We start from the raw sequence: 12,354 nt of genomic DNA on the forward strand, positions 1-12,354 counted from the left end.
GGCGCGAGTACTACACGCCCGCAGAGCGGCCTCGGCCGGCGGTGTCCTGCGGCGGGCCGCCCCCTGCAGCCTCCAGCTCGCGCTCCGGTGAGCAGCGCCGCCCTTTCCGGGAGCGGCCGGGGAGTGGCCGCCGCGGGGCGGAGGGCGCGGGGTCCCCCGGCGCGGGCCTCCGCCCCGGCCCGGCAGCGCTCCCTCGGGCATGGCCGCCGGGGCTGCGGGTCCGAGGCCGCGGTCGGCCCGGCCAGGGCGGGCGGGAGCCTCGGCAGAGTCGGAGCGCGTTCCGGGCTTGCCGGGCTCAAGGTCACGGCGGGGACGGCGCTCGGTGCCAGGGCCACGTCCGCGGGCCGTGCGGGCCCGGCCTGCGGGACCTTGACCCGGCGCCACCCGAGCGGTGGCCGAGGGCGCGCGCGCGGCTGAGGCCCCAGGCCCTGGCCTCCGCCTCCGGCTTGTCGCGGGCGCCCGGAGAAGGCTGCGCGTCCGCGCGAAGCCGCGACGTCTGCATCCGCAGATGGCAGTAGAGATACTACTTAACCTCCGAGGTGGTGAGGAAGAAATAAAATAACTCATGCGGGGTGAGCCCCCAGGGAGACGCAAGGGAGTAGTGGGGAAGTCTCAGCCCTACGAACAGTCCGACTTGCGTTGAAAAGTAGGTAACGGGTCAAAAAGTACTTACAAGTTATCAACATTGGGTTCAAGTTTAAACTTCTTCAAAACGCATTGGATCAAATATTCGGTTTAATTCATCCCTTTGACATCCGTTCTTGTTTTCCATGTTCAAAAACCCACCTCATACTGACACGCAGATTTGGCTTTCTTGTTTTCTTTACATTGGATAATTTAAACGTTATCTGTTTGTAGTTAAATAATGAGCCTTTAGAAATTCAGTTGTCACTTAACGAAAGAGTAAAGGGACTGACTGCCTGTTTGTTAAACTCTGACTATGAGCCAGAGAGTTTATTTAATCTAATCCTAGAAGCAATCTTAAGTAACAGGGTCTGCATTTTACAAATGAGATGGAACCTCAAAGAGGGTGAGACAGCTAGCTAAAAAAGGCATTTGAACTCAAGTTTATCAGGCCCAGCACCTTTCCTAGGACCGATGCCCAACTTGTATTTCCAAATTTGATGTTTATGTTTCCAAGTTGATTAACAGGTCAACCTCTTACTTTTATTCTGTTATTGAGCATCCACTGTGTCTTGTTTTTTCCCACACAGGTGATAAGAAACTGAAATTCATATTTTCTTCTTTCCAAAAAGACAGCTGAGGCTGAAGGTGTTCACCCAACATATTCACCTAAAGTGCCCAAAGTCACAAAGCTAGTAAATTGGAGATTTGGACCTGGGTCTGCCCAGTGCCCCCACTTCCTGCTGGGGCCAAATGCTCTTGAAACTGAAGCCCAGCCTGTTGGCTCTTGGATTACTCTCTCAGGCCCCCTGTATCTTTTGACTGTCTTAACTGTAGGAGTTTTTTGGGACTCAATCTAGACCCAGTTAATTCACTGATTCTACAAATTTTGAATGTATACGATGTCTTTGAAGCCATGTGGAACTCAGCATAATAGCCATGGTCACTCTCCCCAGGAAGCCATGGCAGCGGTAAAAATTCATACAGACTTAAAGATTGAAGTAGGTGGTGTGAGAGAAGATCAGGGAACCCACCCCGTGAGATCATGGAAGGCCTCTCCAGGAAGGTGCCATTAAGCTGAGACCTGAAGGGTCAGTGTGCAGGAAAGCCCTGACTGGGAAGGAATAAGGCATACCAGGAAACTCCAGAAAAGCCTAGGAAGATGGAACATAGGAGTGAAGGGAAGACGGGCTGGAAGACAGGTGGAAGGGAGCACGAACCCTGTAATTCCAGGCCTTGCAAGCCATTTTAGAGAGTTTGGATTTTATACCAAGAGCCGTGGAAGACATTTAAGGGTATACATTCTAGTGTGACATGATCTGATCTATGTTTTTAACATATCAGTCTGATTTTGGAAAGGAGACAGAATCAAGGGTAATGACCAAATGGGCAGATGCTGGTGCCATTTACTGAAAGTCACTGGTTCCACAGGCATATGAATTCCCACCATGTGCCAGGCGCTGTTGGGAAATATCCGTGCATAAAGTTGTTGCCATCTGGGAGCTTGCTCCTAATTGGGAGGAGGAAGAACAGATACAGTGTGGGGAGAGGGGAATCCAGAGCACTTTTGAACCTGGTAAAGTTTGAGATGGCTGTGAGCTATTCAAATGGAAAGGCATTTGGCCTGTTTGATCTATTTGACCCTCAAAGGAGATGTCTGGACTACAGGTTACATTTGGGAGTTGTTGGTATATAGGAATGCCAAATGTTGATAGATCCGTGGGTTTCATTATACTGTATTGCATATAATTGAAATTTTTCTTAATAAAACATTTTTTAAAACCATAGGAATGGAGGAGATTGCTTGAAGAGTGTGGATAGAGAAGGGGCTAAGAAACAGGCCCTGAGGTGTGTCAACATTCACAGGCTAGCCAAATTATGGAAAGAACCCAAATGTCCATCAGCTGATGAATGGATAAAGAAGATGGATAGATAGATAGATAGATAAATAGACAGACAGACAGACAGACACACAGTGGAATATTACTCAGGCTTCAAAAAGAATAAAATCTTGCCATTTGCAACAACGTGGATAGAACTAGAGGGTGTTACGCTAAGCAAATTAAGTCAGTCAGAGAAAGACAAATATATAATTTCACTCATACGTGGAATTTAAGACACACAGCAGATGAACATAGGGGAAGGGAAGGAAAAATAAAATGAGATAAAAACAGAGGCAAACCATAAGAGAATCAAATATGGAGAACAAACAGGGCTGGGGGGTGGGCTAGATGATTGATAGACATTAGGAGGGCGCTTGTTGGGATGAGCACCGGGTGTTATATGTAAGTGATGAATCAAAAAATTCTGCTCCTGAAACCAATACTACACTATATGTTAACTAGCTTGAATTTAAATTAAAAAAATAAAAGAAGGGAGGGAGGGAAGAAGGAAGGAAGGAAGGAACATTCATTCACAGGCTAGATGTAGGAAGGAGAGGCAGCAAGGGAGACTGGGAAGGAGGAGCCAGCAAGGTCACTCACTGTTTGTGGCAGTGCCCAAGGGGAGGTATTTCAAGGAGGTGGTGGTCAACTGTGCCAGATGCTGCTAAAAAGTTAAGATGACAGAAAACTGGATTTGCCAGCAGGAGTCTGAGTGACCTTGTGAGAGGGATTTCAGAGGGGAAGGAGGAAGCCTTCCCAGGAGACTTATTTGCCAGCACCTCTTAGCTCTGCTCAGTGCCAGGCCTGGAGTTCCAGTTGCTTAGTGGACATTGCTCTAGTGTCCTACTGGTCCTTGAGATGCCTTTGTACCCAGAATTTAACTCATCTTCCTCCTACAGAACCTGCTTGTCCCTCCCGGGTTCTCTCCCCAGAAATGGTACATCTTCCATTTAGTGGCCCCAAACCCACCCCGTCTTGCTCTCTCCCAGCTAGCCAGCTGCCAGATCTGTCAGTTCTACCTCCAGCACATCTTGACTGCCTTCTCTCTCACCATTCCCCTCCCTCAACTCTTGGCAACACTTGTCTGGAGTCTATGAAGAGTAAGGACTTGAACCTGTTGGTGAAGGGGACAACTAAAGAATTCTGAGCAGAACTTTTTCCTATTAGAAAGATCTCTATGAAGTGAACTTAGACTGGATGCTAATCCCTTTTCTTTCCCATCCCACCCTACCCTTGCCAAGAAAAACTATAAAAGACATTTTGGGAACAACGGGACAGTTTTTTGTTTCAATTTTTTTTTTTTTAAGATTTTATTTATTTGACAGAGGGAGAGTGAGAGCACAAGCAGGGGGAGTGGCAGGGAGAGGGAGATGGAGGCTCCCTGCTCAGCAGGCTCTATCCTAGGGCCCCAGGATCACGACCTGAGCCAAAGGCAGACGCTTAACCAACTGAGCCACCCAGGCATCCCTGGGGACAGTTTAATATATGAAATGTATATTAGATAGAATTATTCTTTTCCTGGGCGCCTGGGTGGCTCAGTTGGTTAAGCGACTGCCTTCGACTCAGGTCATGATCCTGGAGTCCCTGGATCGAGTCCCACATCGGGCTCCCTGCTCGGCGGGGAGTCTGCTTCTCCCTCTGACCCTCCTCCCTCTCATGTGCTCTCTCTCAAATAAATAAATAAAATCTTTAAAGAAAAAAAAAAAGAATTATTCTTTTCCTCGGATGTGAAAATCATATCATGGTTTTCTCTTTGTTCTTAGGAGGTGCATACTGAAGCATTTAGGGATAAAGTGTCGTAGTGTCTGTGCTCTGCTTTCAAACGGTTTGGTAAAAATAAAAAAGCAAATATATATAGAAAGATTTAAAATGATAAAATGTTCATCATTTTTTCACCTACATGCAGGGTATAGAGGTCTTCATTATACTGTTCCTTCATCTCTTTGCAGTTTTTATTTAAAGATTTTATTTATTTATTTGAGAGAGAGAGAGTGTGAGGCACACAAGATTTGGGGAGGGGCAGAGGGAGAAGCAGACCCCCCGTGGAGCAGGGAGCCCTATGCAGGGCTCGATCCCAGGACCCTGGGATCATGACCTGAGCCAAAGACAGATGCTTAACGACTGAGCCACCCAGGTGCTCCTCTGTGTAGTTTTTAAAAATGAAAAGTTAGGAGATAGCTCTCTGTAGCAGCAGTGTGGAAGACAGGTTTATTGGGGTGACAGGGGGTTTGGTGGTGAGAAAGGGAGTCACCTAGTGACTGCTTTCATGCAAGACTCTTTGGATCAGGCCCTTCAGCCTCCTCTCTCCCCCTCGTCCCCTTCTGTATTCACATACTCTTGGCTTTGGCAGGTATGGTTCTGCTTCCTCTCCTGGGCATCTACCTGACAAGTGTTCCTCATCTTTCAAGTCTTCAGTTCAACAAGTGCTTCTTCAGAGAATTGGTTCATGTCTCCCCCAGGCCAACTTAGACTCCATTTCCTCTGCCCCCACTGCTGTCACAACCACTACCTCATGTGTCCATCGAGGACTTATCTCCCGTTGGGCTGTGATCATGGTTGTCCGTCCGCTCCCACCAGCAGACAGCTCTGTGAAGTCAGGGCCGGGTGTACTCATCTTTATAGCCTCAGCCTGGCCCAGTGCTTGGCACGTGCGATGCACAATCAATAGATATTTGGTGCTCAAATGAATGAAATCCATTTCACCACTGCTGCCTCATCCTGTGGTCTCAGTGTTAAACGTATTTCCCATCTGTGGTTTGCTCCAACTAAATCACAGCACTGTCTAGACACCTAGTCAGGACCCGTGTCTTCTGCTTTTCACCTCAGGAATATCTTTTGAAGGTATTCCTTCCCTTTCATTGCTACCACCATACTCGTAACCCAGGACTGTCCGTTGGTCCATCCGGTGAGTAGTGAATGCGTCAGCCGGCAGGGAGCATGGTTCCTGGGCTTCCTGCTGGAAGCCGGCAGGAAGCCCAGGAACCATGCTCCCTGCCTTTGTTGTCATCGTCCACCCACCACACCACCGCCAGGCTGCTTTTCACAGACTTGCTAGCGTTGCACCATGTACAGGATAAAATCTGGCTGGTGGGCACGGTGCGCGAGCCTAACCTAACCACTCTGCCCTCCTTGCCTTCCCATTCGTTCTCTCGCCATCCTCCCACACCCTGTTCTCCTGCCTTACTGAACTCTTTGCTGCTCAGAAATACGGCATACAGCTTCACGACTCCATGCCCCTGGACATGTTGTTCCTTTTGACTGGGATTATCGCCTGCCTTGTCCACCAGTCTGTGTTGTCTTCCAAGACAGAGCCAGAAGGTCAGCTGGAGTTCCTCTCCTCACAGGCCAAGCCAGTGGTTCATTCCCTTGACCTCCCACAGTGTGCGTGCGTGCGTGCGTGCGTGTGTAAGTCTATAGTATCTGAGACCACTCGATGTTTACTGTGTTTTTCCTATGAGACTGAATAGGCGAAGCATCTGGTTCACCTTTATATCCACAGAGCCTGGCACATGATGCTTATTTTTTTCTTAAGATTTATTTATTTAATTTAGAGAGAAAGCATGCAGCGGGGAGAGGGAGAGTCTCAAGCAGGCTCTGCACTGATTGGAGCCCACCGCGGGGCTCAGTCTCACCTGAGATCATGACCTGAGCCAAAGCCAAGAGTCGGACACTTAACCGCCTGCACCACCCAGGCGCTCCATGGCACATAATGCTTATTCTATTTAAAGTCTAATATTCTGTGGGGTGCCTGGCTGGCTCAGTTGGTAGAGCATGCAACTCCTGATCTCTCCAGCCCCCACGTTGGGTGTAGAGATTACTTAAAAATAAAATCTTTGGGAAAACACAATAAAAATAAAGTCTAATGTTTTGTAGACTGTACTGCCCCCCACCCCACCCTCTGTAAAGTGCCACTCAGCATATGTATGATGTTATAAAGACTACTGATGTGCACTTTTATAGCTAATTTTAGGTATAATAATAATGTGTGTATATGGAAAATTTGTCAAATAGTCCAGAAGGCTATACAGTAAAAAGGAAAAACTCTACTCCCACCCCACGCCCAGTCACATTCCCCAGATATCACTACTATTAACAGTTTACTTTATGTATTTATGGTACAGTTCTGTACCTGCTTTTTCCACATAATTTATTTTCAGAAATATCAACATATCAGTGCATGTAGATCTACTTCATTCTTTTTAATGGTTGCATTCTGTTCCGATTTTGGATATTCCAAATTTATTTGACCAGTCCCTGTTAATGGTTATCTAAATTGCCTATACTAGGAAAAAACTGGAAACGAGGTGCTAATAAATGTTCTCAGTTTATAAAGTATTAAATGTAGAAATTAAATATCTGTATGTACACATGATGCATGTCTGTGCATTTCTGGAATTAAAAACTGTTAGTAGTGGTTGCTTTGGTGAATATTTGTTATTTTAAATGAAATTCCCTAATGCTGATATTTTTAGAAACTTTCATTGTACCCCTTTCTTAATTATTCATAATAGTTATTTCTAAGCGCTTACAATTTATTTAACCACCCCCCAAATTTTGCAACACAGTTTCTGTCTAGTGAACTTAAAATCTAAAATAAAAAACAGGAATTATATAGTCTTATTAAAAAATCTTAAAACTTTCTACTTTGTATATCACTAATTTTATATGCTTGCCATTGTGCTTCACGATGTTATTAAGCAAATATCCCAAAATGTGGTATGTTTAAAACACTTAAACAAATTGACAAAATGTTTTTATTGACATAAATTTTACTGTGGTCATTTGGAGAATTGCCGCCTTCAGAATTAATTTATTTATATAATCAGAATAAATTGAAAACAGAAACAAACACCATATGGTTTTGGGTTTTGCTAAAAGGCTAATAATTTTATGTATAATTTATTCTTTTAATTTTAAAAGTTTTTATTGAAAAAGTAGTTTTAGAAACTTAATTTTTTAAACTTTTACCATATGTCAGGTGCTGTCCTAAGTGCTTTAAGTGATTTTACTATGGGGCTAACCCCATACGTAACGCTTAACGACTGAGCCACCCAGGCACCCCTATCCTTGCTTTCTAACAGTCTGTATAGTATAAATTATAAAATGAAAATGAGAAAATTGTGTGTCGGGGGCCCCTGGGTGGCTCAGTCGTTAAGCGTCTGCCTTCGGCTCAGGTCATGATCCCAGGGTCCTGGGATCGATCGAGCCCCGCATTGGGCTCCCTGCTTGGCGGGAAGCCCGCTTCTCCCTCTCCCACTCCCCCTGCTCGTGTTCCCTCTCTCACTGTCTCTTTCTCTCTCTGTCAAATAAATAAATAAAATCTTTAAAAAAAAAAAGTGTCAATGAAATTTGTATTCTTAAATTTGGGTTTTTTAAAAAATGTATTTATTTATTTGAGAGAGAGAGCCAGAGAGAGAGCACAAGCAGAGGGAGCAGCAGAGGGAGAGAGAGAAGCAGACTGTCCACCGAGCAGGGAGCCTGATGCGGGGCTCGATCCCAGGACCCCGAGATCATGACTTGAACCGAAGGCAGACGCTTAACCAACTGAGCCGCCCGGGCACCCCGATATAATTTTTTTTAAAGAAAGAATTTATTTCATTTTCCCTGTATATTTTCACACTTATTTACTGTGGTAGAGTATATATAACATAAAACTTGCCATTTTAATCATATTTGTGTACAGTTCAGTAGTAACATTAAGTAAATTCACACTGTTCTGCAACTATTACCACCATCTATCTCCAGAACTTTTTCATCTTCCCAAACTCTGTGCCAGTTAAACAATAACTCCCCATTCTCCTCTCGTCTTATCTTCTAGCAACCACTCTACTACTTTCTTTCTCTATGAAACTGATTATTCTAGGTTTCCATATATATTTTTTCTATGTCAGAAATTGCTTTGGAGGAGGGAAAAACACATAGCAGAAATGGCAAAGATAAATATGAACTCTGTGAAAAGATGTTCAACCTCACTAATCATCAGGGAAATGCAAATCAAAACCACAATGAGATATCACCTTACACCTGTCAAAATGTGTAGTATCAAAAAGTTAAGACATAGCAAGTGTTGGCAAGGATATGGAGAAAAGGGAATCCTCATGCGCTGATGGTGGGAATATAAATTGATTCAGCCATTGTGAAAAACAATATGGAGGGTCCTTAAAAAATTAAAAATAGAGGGGCGCCTGGGTGGCTCAGTCGTTAAGCGTCTGCCTTCGGCTCAGGTCATGATCCCAGGGTCCTGGGATCGAGCCCCACATCGGTCTCCCTCCTCCGCGGGAAGCCTGCTTCTCCCTCCCTCTCCCTCTGCTGCTCCCCCTGCTTGTGTGCTCTCTCTCTCTGACAAATAAATGAATAAAAATCTTTTAAAAAAAAATTAAAAATAGAAATGCCAAGGGGAGTAGGAGGTTTAAGGCTTGCAGTTATGGAATGAATACATCACAAGGATGAAGGGTACAGCATAAGAAACATAGGGAAAAAGAAAAATACCATCCAGTCTAGTAATTCCGCTACTGGGTATTTAACCAAAGAAAATGAAAACACTAATTTAAGAAGATATATGCACCCATATGTTTATTGCAGCATTATTTACCATAGCCAAGATATGGAAGCAACCCAAATGTTTATCAATAGATTAATGGATAAAGAAGATATGATATGTATAGATATACGTATATATACACACATATACACAATGGAATGTTATTCAGCCATAAAAAAAGAATGAGATCATGTGACAACATGGTGGAACTGAAGGATATTGTGCTAAGTAAAATCAGTCAGTCAGAGAAAGACAAATACCATACAATTTCACTTATATGTGGAATCTAAAAAACAAAACAAATGAACAAAGAAACAAACTCTTAACTATAGAGAACAAACCGGTAATTACCAGAGAGGACGTGGGTGGAGGGGGGATGGGCAAAATAGGTGAAGGGAATTAAGAGGTACAAACTTCCAGGGGCACCTGAGTGGCTCAGTTGGTTAAGCGTCCGATTTTGGCTCAAGTCATGATCTCAGGGTCATGAGATCTAGCCCCATGTCGGGCTCTGCACTCAGCACAGAGCCTGCTTGGGATTCTCTCTCTCCCTTTGCCCCTCTCCCCACACTCAGTCTCTCTCTCTCTCAAATAAATGAATAAAATCTTAAAAAAAAAAAAAAAAGAGGTACGAACTTTCAGTTACAAAATAAGTCACAGGGATGAAAAGTACAACATGGGGAATGTAGTCAATAATACTGTAGTAATGCTGAATGATGACAGATGGTAACTGCACTTACATAGCTTAATGTATAGAATTGTTGAATCAATATGTTGTATGCCTGAAACTCATATAACATTGTATGCCAACTATACTTATAACTTAAAAAAAAAAATAAGAACTCTCTTAGGAGAACCACAAGTTACATCTCTTACACTTTGCTCCTAATGGAGAGTGGACACTTTGTGGTATCCCAGGTTCTGTAACAGTGCCTAGAATAGGTGCTCAAGGCATGTTTGCTGAGTGGATTGATTTTATGAAAACAATGTACTATGTGACATTATCTAAAGATGCTGAAATCTTCATACTGCTAACGAGACTCAAATTTTTATATTTGTTATTCATAGGAGATTGACGTCCTCCAATAATAGACCGCGAGAAGACAGCTGGTTAAAATCCTTATTTGTCCGGAAAGTTGATCCAAGAAAAGATGCTCACTCTAATCTCCTAGCCAAAAAGGAAACAAGCAGTCTATACAAATTGCAGTGTGAGTGATAGGTTTGCTCTCTTCATAGTTGACTTTTTTCCCTTTGTTCATAAGTTTATCGTTGAATTTTCTTTTGTTTCAGTTCACAATGTTAAACCGGAATGCCTAGAAGCATACAACAAAATTTGGTGTGTATACCAAACTATCCTTTACTTGGGGAAAATTAACAATTTGAATATTTGTTGGTTCAGCTAACACTTGATAGCAGAGTGAGATCTTTGATCCCTCTTCTAGAAGCTGAATGTTCAGAGGCTCTTAAGTTGAGCTCTATGTGGGATTGCCAAGGGCATTTTGATTTTAAGGACTCACACGGCTAACTCATCACATAAGCTCTCAGACATTAGAATGTTCTAGACTCTTAAGGTTGGAAAGCACCTTATAAGTCCATCTAGTCCATCTACTCATCCGTGCTTGAGTCCTTTCTGCAGACCTTCCTGACTGGTGTGTTTAAGTACATTCATACATTCCATCTCTGGATCGCTTTGAGTGTTATGAATTAGAACTCACATCCCTGTGATCTCTGTTTCCAGTTTTACCTCTAAGTAAAATTGCCACATGAAAGTCCTGTATGTATTTGAATATAGCCACCATTTTTTCTCAAGTCTTCATTCACCAGGATTTAAGTCCCTTTGGCAGATTTTCATATGATAATGAGATCCATATGCTTTTACAGAATTTGTAAACTTTAAGACCAAAGAGAGAAGTGTATTCGTTCTTAAGTAAGCTAACAAATTGTATTTTAATGATCAATTGTGAGCAAACATCATTAAAAAGCATTTTTTTACCTTTCATGTCTGCTACTTTCATGAGAAAGCAAATAATTTTGTCATCAGAATCAGCATAATTTTCAGATGCAAAAATCTTTTGTTGTTTTATTTTGGGAGGTGATTCATGAAATACAACATTAGCATAGAGTTTCTTAATCACCTCAGCACAGTTCTCTTTATTTAAAAATGTCCTAAAACAAAGCAGATGCTTATTTCTAAATCTTTGTTCATAAAATAAAATTTCTTGTCTATGCTGATGTTTCCCTGGATTATCTTTCCTGTCCTGTTTGTATCACTTCATCGCCTGTCTCAGATTTTCATTTCCTGTCTATTCATATTTCCATTTGGATGTCTTCCTCCCCCTTCAAATTCAACATGTAGAATCACCTGGCCCTTCCTGCTTCCCACATGTGTCAGTCACCATGGTCTTATTTAACCTTTTCCTTAGTTCTTTGCAATTGGTTGCTAAGAGCTGTGCATTCTTCGTTTGACTTGCATTTTGGTTCTATTTCATTTCCGTCTCCATCTCCCTCTCCCAGCCTGTTGAGCCGCATTTCTGAGTAACCTCCTTGCTGACTGCCTTCCTGGCCTCAAGACTGTACCTGTACCCTACCCCACACCCAGTCCATTGCTTTTAAGTTTGTCAAAATGATCTCCCTGAAGTTCTCCTTTTTCCTTCATCCTGTTTTTTTCTTTTCTCTGAAACTTTCAGCAGCTCTCTGTTTTCAGTACATCAAGACTTAACTCCTGCTTGGTTTTTAGGGGCCCCAACGATGAGGTTCTGCCCAACCCAGCCAGTTCTGGGTACAAGTACTACCTTCCTTACAGCCTTCATTCATGTAAGGAAAGCCAGGGCTTCCAAGAGCAGCTTTGGAGTCCCCAGCAAAGAAGATACGACTTTGTATTGGTGAATAACCTAGGCCTCACTGTCAGGCCCCAGCCCCTTTCTGGACCCCACATGGGTCATCTGTACAGATTTTCTTCTACATTGGCTCTCATTCAGGGTTGTTTATGTCATGACAAAAAAGGAAATCCATTTCCAATAACTTGACATAATCCGTCTTTCCCCACCCCTGATTTCCATCAGTCCCATGTTATTTCTTTTTTTTTTTTTTTTTTAAGATTTTATTTATTTGCGCGAGAGAGAATGAGAGACAGAGAGCATGAGAGGGAGGAGGGTCAGAGGGAGAAGCAGACTCCCTGCCGAGCAGGGAGCCCAATGTGGGACTCGATCCCGGGACTCCAGGATCACGACCTGAGCCGAAGGCAGTCGCTTAACCGACTGAGCCACCCAGGCTCCCAGTCCCATGTTCTTTCTTTTTTTTTTTTTTTTT

At 43.4% G+C, this 12,354-nt stretch overlaps 2 protein-coding genes across 2 annotated transcripts in view; both read left to right on the plus strand.

Moving 5' to 3' along the window:
• The window catches only part of MRPS17 (mitochondrial ribosomal protein S17), a 14,880-nt gene extending 6,174 nt beyond the window's left edge, over window positions 1–8,706 (plus strand). Inside the window, exons 4-5 of the transcript XR_006540090.1 lie at window positions 4,047–4,049; window positions 8,687–8,706. The gene's annotated coding sequence lies outside the window, so the exon portion shown is untranslated. The remainder of the gene's footprint in view (window positions 1–4,046; window positions 4,050–8,686) is intronic.
• NIPSNAP2 (nipsnap homolog 2) overlaps window positions 5–12,354 on the plus strand; it is a gene marked incomplete at its 5' end in the record, with an annotated part of 31,345 nt that continues 18,995 nt past the window's right edge. The window contains 3 exons of the mRNA XM_021700407.1: window positions 5–87; window positions 10,114–10,253; window positions 10,336–10,381. Coding sequence (XP_021556082.1) covers window positions 5–87; window positions 10,114–10,253; window positions 10,336–10,381 — 269 coding nt within the window. The remainder of the gene's footprint in view (window positions 88–10,113; window positions 10,254–10,335; window positions 10,382–12,354) is intronic.

This window comes from Neomonachus schauinslandi, chromosome 5, assembly GCF_002201575.2.
Source record: "Neomonachus schauinslandi chromosome 5, ASM220157v2, whole genome shotgun sequence".
NCBI lineage: Eukaryota > Metazoa > Chordata > Mammalia > Carnivora > Phocidae > Neomonachus > Neomonachus schauinslandi.